The following is a 16154-nucleotide window of genomic DNA, read 5'->3' on the forward strand; positions in this document are numbered from 1 at the left end:
GGACTTGTCCCAAGTGGATCTAGCCAATGTGTGTACATGAATGACATGTTGCTCTACCACGGTTACTTCATAAAAGACCTACATCTAAGAAGGAGACATAGTATACAAATTAAAAGAAAAAACACACACACACACAATCTAAACAGCACTCAGAATAGCCATAGTGAGATCCCTGCCTTCAGTAAATGTACGAATTCTACAATGATAAGTCAGGTGGGCAAGACAAAGACCATAAAGGGAAAATGTAGAAAATTCCTGAGCCTCAGGTAGAAATGGATATAGTTATATGAATGTTGGTAGAAGTATAAACAGCTATTATGTTTCTAAAGGATAATCTAGAAATAGCTATTAAGATTAAACAGATTCCTATTCTTTTCCTATCATTTTAACTTCTGGAAATTTATTCTATAAAAACTCTCCTATAACAACTGAAAACTTCCCAAATGTGCATCAATAAGGAGATGGTTTAATTATGATGCACATAACCATACAATGGAACAGTACAATCATTAAAAAGAATAAACATAGACATGTTTGTATTATATTAAATGGAATGAGGAAATTGCACATTAGTATGTGTGGTGTGATCCTGTTGAGTGTATACCACTCCTCTAGATACTAGGAATAACAGTAAGCAATATTCACAATGTCCTCCTCCTTGAAGAAATAAATTCTAATTGGAGAAACACAACAAACAAACAAGGAGAGGTTTAATGGCAGATGGAGCAGTGCTATGGAGAATATGAAGCATAGTAAGGGGATAAAGAGTGATAAGAACTATAAAAAGCCTCTCTGAGGAGATAACAGTGGAACAGAGATCTGAATAATATAAGGGAGCAAGGCAAGAAAATCATAAGGGTTAGCCATTAAGGAAACAGGACCAGAAACACTCGCTTGGAGTGTACAAGAAAATTCCAAGACAGTGTGACTGCACAACAATGATCATGTGGGATGAGGGCTAGAGGGTGAGATCTGAGAGGCAGCCCAGGTCTTATATGGCATTTTATGACAACAATTTTGGATCTTCCTTAAATTTTGATGATAAACCATTACAAGATCTTGAGTGAGGAAGTGTCATATTCAGACTTGTGTTTTTAAGGACTCATCATGGCTGTTATGTAGAGAATATTCAGTATAGAGTCCATATAACAACCAATTATATCTTTTATTGGACAATTTACAAAAGAGTTGCAATGGCCAAAAATTGGAGGAAAACATGCTTTCATATGGTTTATTTAGCAGTGTTTTAGGCACATACTTCACAAAGGTTTTATGAAGATTGACAAGTTTATGTATGTATGTATGTATGTATGTATGTATGTATGTATATAGAGCATTTTTACATATTATTAATGACTTAATGGTACTATATGAAAAATCGAAATAAAACTGGAAATGTAGAGAATATAAAAATGGAAAAGGCATGTCAGGTATTCAAAGTCTAAGTTTGTCTAACCTTTTGATACAGCTCTAATTAAATATTTTAGAATTTCATTTCCATGCTATAAATAGAATGCTGGTTAATGCATTTTAAGGGGACTCAAGAACGTTGCTCTGAACTTAGAGCTTATCAAGAAAATGATCAGCCGGAATAATTCACAGTGCATAAATAGACTCACACCCCAAACTGCCAGTCAGAAGTCAAGCAGTTGAGTCAAAAGGCCAAGTATCTGTGAAGATAGCTGTGAAGCCTTGGAATTAAGATAATACATATTCTACCTACATAGGTAACCTATATGCTATCTTAAAAGAGACCATGTATGTGAAAGTGTTATGAAAATTATTAGATAAAATGCTGTTTCTCTTTATGAGGATTGCTGATACATGGCAGTACCAAAACTGTGGTATTTTTCATGCTTGGTTCCAAGTGCCTCTTCTCCTTTAAAGGACATGGCCCACTTTATTAGGCTTGTTCCCACACATTTGGAGCATTCCAGATTAGAAGAAACCTATTAGGTTGTTCAGTCTTATCTTTGTACATAGCAATTCACTGCCAAATCCAATTTTTCATTCAAGTTGACAACTTCAACAGTAATAATACAATGAGTTCATTTTGGTTCATTAAGATTCAGGCAGCCTCTGAAAATGGGGCAATGGTTTACTATCCACTTCCCCACCCCCCACCCCCAAACCCTCTTGGCCAAAGCACACCTTGGCAAAAAGATTTACTTAATCAGATTGTTCTCTTAGGCACTTTTTTTCTGAGTAAACTTTTAATCATTTGTATAATTAACTATTGTATTTGCAGAATCAAGCAATATTCAGGGGGAAACTGTCTAAATAAAACTTAGAGTTTCTTTTATTCTCTCCTGTCAGAGTCGGGCCACAAGAAGTTAAAAAGCACTATACAGAGAAGCACAGAAACAGGAATGGCAGCCGAAATGAGGAAGATGGTGCGACAGCCAAGCCGAGAGTCTACTGACGGCAGCATCAACAGTTACAGCTCTGAGGGGAAGTAAGTGACATCCGCATGTCTGTGTGGCTTTAGAACCTCTCATTCTGTAGGCAAAGGTAAAATAACAAACCCAACAGGGGCTATTGTGCAGCTTCTTCATTTAACTAGATGTTCAACCATCCATTTTAAAACAACCCGGCCTCTTGTGATAAGTACAGATGGACATATTGCTGCACTTGGTCACTCAGACCGTTCAAAGGAAGGAAGAAATGCTGAGTTAACACAAACTGATTTTTATCATCCAGAAAATATTCAGAATAGTCCCTTAGTGGAGCTTTATTATAGAAATGCCACATTTAATGAATTCTTTCACCTGTGAAATTTATTGTCTGGCCTCATAACCAAAATCCGAACTAAAATTTAGATGTGAACAACTAATTTCCCATATTTCTATTTTTCTCCAAACAATTTTGGGCTCCAAGTTACAGTAGGTCTAACACTTTCATAAAACAACTTAAATTTTCTTGTTTTTAAAACATTACCAACTCATTAGGATAAAAGCCCAGGATCTCACTTTCTCATTATTTTTCTAATTAAAGAGTTTTAGTTAATTCTGAAATTAATTTTTAAAAAATATAACTAGATTTTTGTTTCGTTTACTCGGTTTGTTTGTAACATTTCATATAGATCCTACATAAAACCTGCATTTTCCTATGCTTGAGGATTTTTCTGGTGAAGCTGAACTTTTGCTGAGATGATAGATCTCTTAAATTAGTCATTATTATTCTGCAGTGGGTTACTTAGGGATTGACCACTTATAAATTTTTTGTAATTATCCATTTATTACCATTTAAATATCTCACCAATCAGATATTAATAATTTATTTTATTTTACTGAAATTGTTATATGTCGTTCAAAAATGAAATAAAATTATGCTTCTATTCCTAAAACTAGCAAGTTTGTTTATATGATCAAATGATTGGGATGCATGCTCCCAGCAAGATATAGCTAAGAACAAAAATCAGCAGGAATGAAAGTTATAGAGATAAACTTGCTGACAAAATACCAATATTTGAGGAAGTATCATAAAGTAAATGAAAACTGGAGACATTATTTCCTGATATAAAAATTAACAAATCAAATAATATTTATCTCTGCCATAGATAAGCTCCTTAACCTCTCCTAGATTTATTTTTTTTAGTCTCTGGATGGGATAATAATATGTACCCTGTCTAATTACCTTAATTGTGAGGAAATAATATGTGTGGAAGCACATTGGAAGCAATAAATCTCTATGGAAATCTGTTTATTCAGAAAATACTCATTGAAGTCTACCTACCTAACAAGCCTGAGTCTTGTCACCCAGGATTCATCAATAAACAAAAAGAGCATAATCACAGCTCAAGTGGAGGTTACAGCCCAGAGAATTTAGGCAGTCATGGTGTAGTAAGAAATAGACATATTTTAACCAAGTAATTTCTATTTGAATGAAATAAAAATCTCAAAATAATATAAAACTTTAATTCATTCCAAAATGAATAAATTAAACATTTTTATTTGTAAATAAGAATTTGTATTATGCTGTAATATTCACTTAAATTGTTAGGCATTTTTAAATTTAGCATTAATGTTACTTACTGTTCATGACCAATTATTTGTGTAAAGTTCATGATATAAAAATTCACACCTATATTTTATGTCAGGAATAGATTTATGTAGGGTCTTTTATTTGTAAGCGTCCAGAAACTTAGCATATTAAAAAACTATTGTGAGCTCTCCGGAATAGAACATTAGCTCTTAAATTGAGAATTTAGTTCTTTTCTCAGTCAGTGCTGACCCTTATATGCTTGCTTCATTGTAAAGAATCAATAAGTAAACCAATTGTCTAAGTAGTGTTTATGATTCATGATTAGAATTAGTAGTCAAATGGAAACTAATGAAAAGAATTCTGGGAGATCCAATGATTTGTTTTTTGTCCTTTTGCTAATAGCTTGATATTTCCTGGAGTGCGACTAGGAGCAGACAGTCAATTCAGTGATTTTCTTGATGGACTGGGGCCAGCCCAGCTTGTTGGCCGCCAAACGCTTGCCACCCCTGCAATGGGTAAGAATCATTTTTTCTACAGGAAAAGCATATTTTATGGTTGATAAGGTCATTTAAAGTAGTATAATAGTAATGCAAGCAAGAAGTTACATTTTAACTAGAGTGTTGGCGGTTTCAAATGACTATTCTAATTTCTAATACATTTTTCTAACTTGAGACATTATGCAAAGTGAATAAAGTTAGTCAGAGATGTTCGAATTATCAGAAAATCCCCATCAAAATAGTCTACAATAGATCCAATATAGGATAAGGGTAGCATTTTGCGAAAAAATGATGGGTTGTTCAGTAAAGGATGTTGGCATGAATGTTTAATTAGGCAAAAAAACTGAAATTGCCTCCCTTTTTCAGAACTCAAAAAAAATAATATCTTAGTCTCAATTATATAAGAGAAACAGGAGTGGAGAAAGACATTAGAAAATACTGAAAAACACCTCAGGTAATATTTCCATACTCATGGTGTGAGGAAAACTTCCAAAGATTCAAACCAAAGCCAGATAAATCAAAACTTCTGCTAGCAAAATGCACCCTAAACAAAGTTAAAGGAAAGATGATGAATAGAGAAAATTATATGGAACACAAGTGCAATAGATATTTTCTGAAAGACATGAGATTCCAGTTTGAAAAGACCTATGATATACTCAACAAAATACAGGGAAATAGGTGAACACAAAAACACATCACTGTGGAATTTTATACCACTGGAAATCAATAGAAAATCCTACAATTTCCTAAGAGGAAAAGTTATTCTGTATGAAACTATCAAAACTCAGATTCTCATTGGACTCTTTAACTATAATACTGAAAACTGGAAGACTACCTAGCGTTACCTTCAAAATTCTGAGTAACAGTTGATTCCAATATGGAGTGCAATAGTCAGCCAAATTCTCAAGTAACTTTTAAGGCTAGGCTAAATAGATGCTCAGACAAGAAAGAGCTCAAAACATTTTTCCCATACCTAGCATTGCTCGGAAGGCTATTGGAGGATGGACTTCCACAAAATGAACTGAGTGAATTTTAATAATTGCGAACTAAAATCAGAAGATAAAATTCATTAAATAAATGCTTCAACTCAAGAGAGAAATGCTTGGGTCAGTCAGGATGGTAGTGAAGGAAAGTCTAAAGTTAGCAGCTGAAGCCAGCTTTCAAAGCAATTTGTCCAAATCGTAGCATGTCAGATTTCATAAGATTAAAATCTATAGAATACTTGATGTGTTTGATTTTATGAAAGAGGTAAACAAACAGGAGGAAGTAAAGGGTTGAATTCATGATATGTACATAAAAATGTAAGCAAATGCTTATTTAAACACACTTATTAAGTATAGGGAAAAGGAAGAGCTGTCCAAGAAATGAGAAATAACCATAGTTTTGCAGTTAACTCAGCCATAATAATGTTACATAATCATAATAATATAAATATTAATACCAGGAGAATAGAAGGACAAAGTGTCAAGTATATGGTGGGCAAGGAAAGCAGTGAGAGACATCAAAATTGGAAATCAGTCATGGTATCCAAAACCGAAAAAGTAGGAAAACATAAGTACAGCATTTTAGAAATAGGAAGACAAATGCCAAAAGGTAAAAAATAAATCGGATAAAAACATTGAAAATTATGAAAGCAGTTATCCTTGGAAGGCAAGAAGTTGAGAGAGAGGGTGGGAATATTTTATATTAATAACAAGACTTATAGGACAATTCGACTCTAAATTATGTGTGTATCTGATTAAAACAGAAACAAAAATAAAAGACTAAGAGACTTCTAGGAGCCGAGCTCTAAAACAATTATATATGTAACTATTGAACAATCCAGAACCGTGGAGTTGATCAACTGACCTGGCAAATGAAGAGAATTCACAACTGAAAATTAAAGATGATTCAACTAACTAAAAATAACTTAGACATAATTACATTTAACATTTTCAAAGATAAAACATTATATCCATCAGAAAAAGAAGAAAATCTTAATAAAATGGATAAAAGATATGAACAGGCAAGCTATGAGAAGGAATACAAATTGGAAATACTTAGAAATATGTATGTTCAGCCTTCCTAATAATCAAGAAAATGCAAATTATAACATTTTAACCACCAGATTGACAAAAATTAGACATTTTGCTAACACCACTATTAATGGGTTGTGATACTTCTGATGATAGTGCAGCAAACTAGCTTTTCTGAAGGATAATTGGCAATATACATGGAATTTTTGAATATCCATTCAATTAGACCCAATAATTAAAATTCTGGGAATTTATGCTCAAAGAATAATTGAACAAGTGTGCAAAAATTCTTTTTAAAGCTGTTCATCATAATGCTGTTTATAATAGCAGCAATGTAGATAACCCATATTTCCATCAACGGGGATGTGGTTAAATAGGTAATGGCATTCCTATTTAGTGGTCCATAAATAAATTAAAGATGTGTGGTCATAATAGAAAATTAGATAAGAAGGAAGGGGAAATGAAGGGAAGGAAGGAGGGAAGCAGAGAGGTAGAAAAGTACTAATGAGATTACTAGGATATTCACCAAAACATTAATTATAGTTTCTATAGATAATAGAAATATAGATAATTATGCTTTTTTATTAAGAAGTATTATATACTGGATGACTTAAAGGATAAGAAATCTTATTAGAGTACAAGAATCACTTAAGTAATTCAGTTTTGTCATAGTTAAGTGATTTATATACGAATATGGGACTCTCATAAGATGAGTTAGTACCAGAAAAATAAGGTGAAACATTTCAATACCTGATTTGGAGGCAGGGAGACAAGAGTTGGGTTGGGGGCTCTAAATATTAGCTTTTTATCAAGACCATGAAGATCATAGTTTGGAGTCTGTTACAGACCTCAGTTTTTTTTTAATGCACGTAACTGCAAAGAAGCTGGAATATTTTGCTTCCTCTCTACTTGCAGGTGATATACAAATTGGAATGGAGGATAAAAAGGGCCAATTAGAAGTTGAAGTCATCAGAGCACGAAGCCTAACGCAAAAACCTGGTTCAAAGTCTACACCTGGTAAGGAAAGATGTTTGTTTGGACAAGAAAATCTTACATAGACAGAAACTCAAAGCATCTGTTGGATTGGAATTTTATATGCTCTGTTTGGTAACAATCTGACTGATTAAAAAGGCAGCTCTTCTGTGTCCTTTAATTCTGTAAAAATGAATGATTCTGTCAGAAAGTGTTAGGTAGAGTATTGTCATCTTAAAAAAAGTTTAATTATGATTATTTCTTAGCTCGTGTCAGTAATTTTTTCTGTGCACTTACAAATGCAAAAGGAAAATTTAGTTCTAATCATAAAAGGAAACAATGAGCTTTAAGATATAAACCTGAATTGTAATTCCCCTGTACCCCAAGTACGTCAGAGTCTTAAAAGCCAATTTTGCATGCATTTATTTGAAATGAGGAAAATGACAATAGAGGTAACATGGTTGTTAATGAATAGAATTTATGAAGTACTGGAAATTTTAAAATATTTAAATAGCCAATGGGAAACTTTCAATAAGCATCTCTAAATTTCTAATAAGGCATTCTCTAATAAAATCCATTTAACTTAAAGAATTAACTCCTTTTATGTTCATATTCCCTTTGTTTAGCTCCATACGTCAAAGTATATCTTTTGGAAAATGGGGCCTGTATAGCCAAGAAGAAGACAAGAATTGCACGAAAAACCCTTGATCCTTTGTATCAACAGTCCTTGGTTTTTGATGAAAGTCCACAGGGTAAAGTTCTTCAGGTCAGTAAAATGTTTGACTTTTTACATTGTAATAGCCACATTATCTATGTAAACATGAAAGAAGTGGTCAAACACAAAAAGAATAAAGTTCAGCAAAGAGAAATGTAATATAACATTCTCAAGGAGAAGAAAAATGGTAATTTACAGTGTAAATAATGTATAAAATAATGTAGCTGTAATGGAGAACAGAATTTTTATTTTCTCTCTCCCTATTTTTCCTTCTCTTCATCCTCCCCATACACTTTTGCCGTTTTTTCCACCCCTCTCTTCTTGATAGATTAGATAGATAGATAGATGATAGATAGATAGATAGATAGATAGATAGATAGATAGATAGATAGATAGATAGATGGATGATAGACAGACAGACAGGCAGGCAGACAGACACAGACAATCAAGGCAAATAATGCTAATAATAGTTTGTTGAGCATTACTATGTGCCAGACATGGGTTATAAAAAGAAACAAAAGAAAGGAAAACAGAAGTGTGCAGGGACCCGCAAATGTTCAGACCTGGTTAAAGGTCAGGTGCATTGTTAAATACTTACATACATTACCTCTTTTAAATGCTTTAACCACCAGTGTGCAAAAAATGTTATATCTCCATTTTAAAGACGATGTCTGAAGATTAAATAATTTAGTGAAGTTACTCAGTAAATAGAAAAGGCAAAATTTGCCACTCCTGCCTATGTAAAGTGGGTGGATGAGTTCACTTCCAATTGGATAATAGAAGCTAGGGGCAAGTATGATGGATGCTTATCTGTCACCAACAAGTGTTGACCCAGGTAATGAGTGAGCTTACTGACTTATTAATCATCGAGCAAATCAGAATTGTCAGGCAAGGCCTCAAAAGACAGCACCTGACAATTATTTTTCAACTTGCCCCTTTACTAACAAGTCTATAATATATATAAAAAAATGTAATGAATAGTCTCTCATTCTTTATACATATTCCATCATACATGTACCCCATTAGACATTGCATCGGGTTGTTTACCCTCCTGGCTTGCATAAAATTTAATTTTTATATCTTTATTACCCTGCACGTCACTTACTAGATAATGGTTACTAAAGAAGGTGTTAAATTTATATATAAATAAACTTGAATATTTATTTCTTACTAAATAGCGGTTACTAAAGGTGTTAAATTTATATATAAATAAACTTAACATTTATTTCTTTAACATGGTTTATGTAGATAATATTCCTCATTGACTAGAGAAACATTCCTTGCATTCCATCAAATCTAAAAATTGCAAAGTGTTTCTTTGAGAACCTTCATGTTAGTATTTTCTTATCTATCCTCCTCCTTGATGTTAGTTACATTCATTTACTATCCACTGACCCACTTTCACAGAATAGTTGCTTTCAACTCTTCCAATGTGAAAGAGTGAGAAGTTCAAGTTTTATTGTATCTCTCTGTCTCTGCAGGTGATTGTCTGGGGGGACTATGGCAGAATGGACCATAAATGCTTTATGGGTGTGGCTCAAATCTTGTTGGAAGAACTTGATCTGTCCAGTATGGTAATTGGATGGTACAAATTGTTCCCACCGTCATCCCTGGTGGATCCCACACTCACTCCCCTAACCCGCCGGGCATCCCAATCATCTCTGGAAAGTTCAACCGGGCCTCCCTGCATTCGATCATAGTGAACTCATACCAGAGTCATTCCAATAAAACTCTACTTTTCAGGATTATAATCTGAACCAGATATTTCATGATCAAAAGCGTTGTTGGAGACAGACAATCAACTTGTGTTTTGCCTGTAGTAGTTTTTCAATAATGTGTCCCAATTGTTTCAAACCTGGCTTCACATGACAGAACAAGGCAGTCTATCAAATTACAGTAAAAGTCAATGTACTAGTAAGAATCACTGATGCTTCTAACAAATAGAAAAAGGAAACTTCAAATGTGTACACGCACGCGCGCACACACACACACACTCCAAATTGAACAAACTGGAAATTCTCACTCTGAAAAGTTGTATTTTACACATTTCTACACAGACCACAAACAGTGTTATTTCTTTGATGTTTGAAAAGTTTTGTTCTTCCGTGTTTTGTTTTTTTGTGTGTGTATGTTATTTGTTGGTTTTAGATTTGTTTCTTTTTTTACTGTTTGTTATTTACACTAGTTTTTGGTTGTGTCATGACAGGCCTCATGATGCTAACAGAGACCCTTCCTTTCTTTTTCCAAAAGCACCAAAAAAAAAGGGCTGAAGCAGTCTCTGTAGCATCTCCCCAAAGTGTTCAACAGCTAGACAAGATGAGGCCCATGGAGGGTTTCATTGGCTTTCCTTTTACAATTCTTCAAAGAAAACAAAAAATTATCTTCCAAAAATAATAATCACAAATCATTTTTTTAAATGAAGAGCATATCTGTTTGTGTTCTAAAAAAATTAATTTATGTTTTCCATTGTTTTGCATGGAAGACTTTTAAAGAAGTCCATCTCCAACTAATGTCGGGAACTAAAACTAACTGCATAATCGTACTTCAGAAACACTCCTTGTAATGCCTTCTTCTTCCTGATATCCAGAAAAACAATATATGCTCATGTGTGTAAACCACACTTTTGACTTCCCAAAATGGTGACTAGAAATGAGTTTGAGCCTAAGACACTGTCAGCTATGCCCAGGCTTCTCGGCCATGTCTCAGTGTGGACACACCTATCTCCCCTGGAAAGAGCATGGTATGAGCTGTTCAATATTCCACTGGAAATTCCAGTTGAAATATTCTGCACTAAACTAACATTTTTATCAAATTTTAGTTTACATTTCTTTGAGATTGATGCAAGCACAAAGCTTGATTTTTTAATGCAAAGTATCTTACTTTATGGGGTGGGGGGTGGGAATTAAACGAAGTCAAATTTCAATTTGCATTTTCTTCATCTGAATTTTTCTTGGCCTTGGATTTCCCTTGTGACATTCTGTATGTGTGCTACAAACTGCAGGCTCTGCGGGTGCATCAATATGTTCTCCCTCCTTTTATGAGTCATTCAACTTTTGTGATCACACAAATAGAGCAGCATGACTTGGAACTGTTCAAAACCGCATGCACGTTTTGTAATAAAAAAGAAAAAAGAAAAAAAAAAGAAAAGAAACAAAAGGCTATTTAATAATGTATGTTAGTTCCACATAGACTGGCCTGTATGTTGCATGTACTTGTACAGTTTGCTCGTTAATTACTATACTGAAATAACCAAGAAATCTAAGCCATCCATTTTTGTTATAGACATTTTGCAGGTTTTAGCCAGACGCCATCTGTGAGTCTGGGGTGAAATGTCTATAGATGGACTTTATTTTTTACCCTCTGGAAAACGTGCTGTAGTATGGACCAAATTCCTCCTAATAAATATTTTGGTGTAGATTCCTACTGTGGGGCTGTAACACGTGTAGACACTGTGTACACACTAGGTTTTAATCCATAGACATACTGCCTGCACCAAGTGAATTATTTATTATTATTTACACATGCCAGAATTATCTGCCCATCATTCCACAGGGCACAGACCGACCGCCACTCACCATGCTGAGCAGGAAGAACTGAAGCCTTGGTGCACTTCTCCTAGAGCCCGTTCTGTCTTAGTGGCCAACAGTCAACTAATTATAATTGGGTAGTATCTTTCTATTTTGACCACTTGTCTTAACACTCCCCTGTGCTTTTAAATGAACCTCCAACTCATGTATGTAAACATGTTTAATAAAATTTACTTTTCATGTCAGTTGGGAGCCATCTGTGTTCTATGTTTTGCCCAGATATCTACTGTGGATTCTACGGTGCAAAATGGGAGCCAGACCATGGGGAGGGGAGGCCGGGATTTGTCTTCTGCTGCGGGCATTTAACTTGACTTGTCACTGCACTCTATGTGTCTTAATCCATGGCCCAAAGGGTACTTTGCATCACATACAAGTTTTCACTTTGTCGGCCTGTCTAAGTGAGCACATGACTATACTTCTGAAAAGTGGCATTATTAACAATAAATCTCAGTAAGAATCAAATGGAAGGTTGTTTTTTTGCTGCTGTTTGTGCTAATAAAAGACACCTCTGTTGTCCGATTGCCAAATCGTTTCAAGTTATGTGACATATCAAAATACTAATTCCTGCGTCTCTCATCAAAGCTTCTGGTTTCTCTTCTCATCTTTTTCTTCTAAGCCCCTGCCTGATTTGTGAAGCCCTGCCTTAGAGTAGGCTGACTTAAGAAACCAAGCAATACAATAAATTATCTTCAATAGAATCTGTATTTTTGCACATAGTCGATGAAGTCTCTAAAAGTGACGTTAAAAGATATTAGCTTTCTTAATTTCATGATTTTTTCCTTCCCCAAAAATGTGTTCATATATTTCATGATCATTTTCACAACATACTTGGTAAGCACTAATTTCATGTTGCTTTGTAGTAAAATGACTGTTGAGATATACTCTCCACCTTCTAAGAGCCCTTAAATTTTTAGACCACACTGGCTTTGACTTTGTAAAGTGAAATAAACACAGCTAACTCAATATCAAATTTGAGAGAATAAAGCAATTTGAGACATGTCACTACATCAGTTGTTTAAAAACTTTTAAACAGTTGACTGAATTCTACCGTATTGAATGAACCAGTTGTTTGGTCTACAAGACATGAAATTATCTGTTAGGCTGGGTCAACAGGAGACAAAAACAACTGATCAGTTCGGTTTACAACAGACTGTCAGAGCAGAGTTGTTTAATGCACACACAGTGAGATAGCAGATTACGGGGGTGGGGAGGGCAAGGCTGCCGCTGAAATAGGAGGCAAGTGAACACGACTTTAGAATTCTTTTTCTAGATAGAGACAGAAAAGCAAAAGTCTCTCTTCAAGTCAAATAAATCTGCATGGCATTTTTATTTCAAGGCCTACAAGGATGGAGAAGACATAACTGGAGGAAAAACCATGCTAAGTCTTCATGGTTTTTGGCTGACTCTGACAACCTAATTTCTGGAAATCCCAGCCTGAGATATAGGACCTGATTATTCTTAACATTGTTAAGGGCTTGTTGGTAACTAAATATTGAGTACTTGGGGTCTAAAAGTGAATAAAGTAAAGAACTCACTTTGTCCAAAAGGAGCTCTCTATCTCTTAAGAGAGATTTCATTTTTAAAAATTACAATAACGTTTGATTAGTATACAAAGGGCTATGGGATTATGTTTAACTCTCGCAATAGCCCTATAAGTTAAGTAGGCTTGTGACCCCTATCTGCAGCTTGGTGAAGGTAAGGAACAGGCCAAAGGTCTGGACAGTTAGTAATGGAGCTGGGACCTGAACCAAAATCTGACTGACTCCCGAGCCTACCCTGTTAAACACTCAGCAACCTCCTCTAAGTGCTGACAGTTGAGCTAGATCTTCAAGAATGAAGAGTCTACCAGGTGAGAAAGGATTCTGACTCAAAGCATTCTCCTCCTTAAGGCAGTTCCCAGCCAGCATGGTCTCCCACTGCAAATTGCCCCAGGGACTCCCATTACCAAGGAGTGGCAGTGGGGGCCAATAATAATAGTAGGGAAAGGAGGTGAGCTCTTCCATCCGCTGAAACTTTCTTTCTAAGGCTTTTCTCCTCTAACTTCTCCGTGTCTTCCTCTAACTGCATTCGCCATTTGCATTATTATACTTCATGAGTACATTATATGCAGCTCCCAGAAAGAGTATGAATAAAGGAGAGAGAACAAAGTTGCCTTTAACTGAGTTTCAGACTTATCCTGTTGTCCCAAGGTAAAAATTGTCTTTCGAGTACTCCTGCCCAACTCTTGTCCCCAGTCCCAATGCAGAAGTGCTTCTCAATTCTGTATCAGACACAGAAATCTGCATCTTGGGGTTGAACAAATTAGCCTTGAACCCCAGCCCCACAGAGCTTTTCAGCATCCCAGAGTCAGTCCATATGCCCCTTAAGTTTCTCGCTTCTGAAATAGACCCCATGACTCTTCATCTAGGTGAAGTGTCCTTTCTGCTCAGAGGAGCTCAAAAGTCATCAGTTCTTTGCACAGCTCCCATACCCTACATAGGACTTCCATCCTGAGTACAGAAAATTTGTCTTTCATCAATATATCTCTGGCACTTAACACAGTGTGTGACACATAATAGGGGGTAAGTAAATCTTTGCTGGATGGATAGATGGGTAGAGGGATGGATAGATGGATGGATGAAAAACTGAGTGAATGAACACTCTAACCTGAACATCCTTCCTGCTGATACTCTTAACTGTTCGAGTTTTCAGCATTACCTGATTTAGATTTAAAGTTTGCCTGCATTCTTTCTAGCTCACTTTGCTACTACACCCTTGGGGGCTTGCCCCTACTGCTCAAGTGGATGTAGCCAACGTGTGTGCATGAATGACATGTTGCTCTACCACGGTTAGTTCATAAAGGACCTACATCTAAGAAGCAGACACAGCATAAAAACAAACACTAAGTCTAAACAGCACTCAGAATGGCCATAAATGAAGTCCCTGCCTTCAGTAAGTGTACAAATTCTATAATGACAAGACAGATGGGCAAGACGAAAATCAGAAAGGGGAACGGCAGAGAATTCCTGAGCCTTAGGTGGGTAAAAGGGTGCATTTGCATGAATAGACAGGGCTATTGCCTTCCTTGGATACATGCCACCTGAATGTAAGCCCCCCGATAGTAGGGAATTTGTCATGGTTCTTCTGACTAGCATGTATTTTGTTATCTCTTTATTCCTCCAGATTTTCCAAGTTCTACCAACACATAAAGTGAAATCATCATAAAGCACACACCCACATCACACTAACTTGTTCCTGCCATCATATATATTCACACCACCACAAGTTCACTAAGTTTTTCTCTAACGTTGCCTTTGTTTTTATTGAGTTTTAATTAAAAATTATTCTTAATATTGCCTATACATTTTCATCAGATATTTTCCAATAGATCACTCAGTGTTTTTTGTTTTTTGTTTTTTTTTTCAAAGAGGTGCACATGATGTTTTTGTTTGTGTGCTCTATACTTTAGGGTCCAGAAAAGATTTTTCTTCCATGGACTTGTACTTGCTTCTACCACAGGCTTCTAACCTTTTTGTGCTTTTGACTCCTGTGGAGCCTAGTGAAGCCAAGAGACCCCTCAGAAATACATTAAATTCATTTTTAAAGCACATAGGATTAACAGAAAATGATTATACTGGAAGAATTAAAATCAATTTAAAAACAAATTTGTGATGTAGTAATTAATGTATACGACTTCTTTACTGATGCATTGAATCAAGTTACAGATCCAATAACTACTGTATTTTTGAAGGAGTGGTGAACATATGATAGATAGTTCAAAATATCTGCAATAACTCTAACATGACATAAAAATATGTGTGATTGTACTGACAACAAGGCCACAGGTATCACTAAGCTATTGTGGTCTGTTGCTTACAGTGACAATGGACAGGAATACCCAGTTTTCAATTAGACACAAGAAAAAAAAAAGTAAAGAGGCATATTATTTTCCTCACCCAAGTTCACAGACCTTCAGAATGCCTTCCTGGGACCACAGGATGAATAGCGTAACTCACTGTATAGTCAATTTACCCTGGCTATCCAGAGCACTGCTCAACAATTGCACTCTCAGACAACTATCGTAGAACTCAGGGCTACTGTATTTATTTTTTCTTTATTTTTAGGCCTTTTCCCAATATGTTATAATAAAATGGCTTGATGAAACTCTTCAGAAATCCTTTCCTTTTGATTCAAGGAAAAAACAATGAAATGAACTGGTACATCAGTGCCTGGCACATAGAATGTGCACAGAACACAAGATGGAAGAATGAATGAATGGCAGAAAGACTGAAAACTCCATGTTCTCCTTGATCACTGTTTCTCAGTCTACTAAAACTCCATAAACTTTGAATACACATACAAATCTCATCCCCTACTCCCTACAGGGCTATAGTCGTAATGCTCA

At 35.4% G+C, this 16154-nt stretch overlaps 1 protein-coding gene across 50 annotated transcripts in view; it reads left to right on the plus strand.

Moving 5' to 3' along the window:
* Positions 1–12495, plus strand: part of RIMS1 (regulating synaptic membrane exocytosis 1) — a 414008-nt gene extending 401513 nt beyond the window's left edge. For 27 of the 50 annotated variants that reach the window (XM_036219329.1, XM_036219333.1, XM_036219350.1 and 24 more), the window contains 5 exons: positions 2317–2455; positions 4387–4499; positions 7412–7513; positions 8095–8234; positions 9665–12286. In XM_036219329.1, the coding sequence (XP_036075222.1) occupies positions 2317–2455; positions 4387–4499; positions 7412–7513; positions 8095–8234; positions 9665–9883 (713 nt within the window). In that variant the 3' untranslated portion in view covers positions 9884–12286. Of the gene's footprint in view, positions 1–2316; positions 2456–4386; positions 4500–7411; positions 7514–8094; positions 8235–9664 lie in introns of all 50 variants that reach the window. The other 23 variants (XM_036219225.1, XM_016162020.2, XM_036219227.1 and 20 more) reach the window with 3 other exon arrangements.
* Positions 12496–16154: the final 3659 nt, after the last annotated feature.

This window comes from Rousettus aegyptiacus, unplaced genomic scaffold, assembly GCF_014176215.1.
Source record: "Rousettus aegyptiacus isolate mRouAeg1 unplaced genomic scaffold, mRouAeg1.p scaffold_m13_p_1, whole genome shotgun sequence".
NCBI classification, from domain to species: Eukaryota; Metazoa; Chordata; class Mammalia; order Chiroptera; family Pteropodidae; genus Rousettus; species Rousettus aegyptiacus.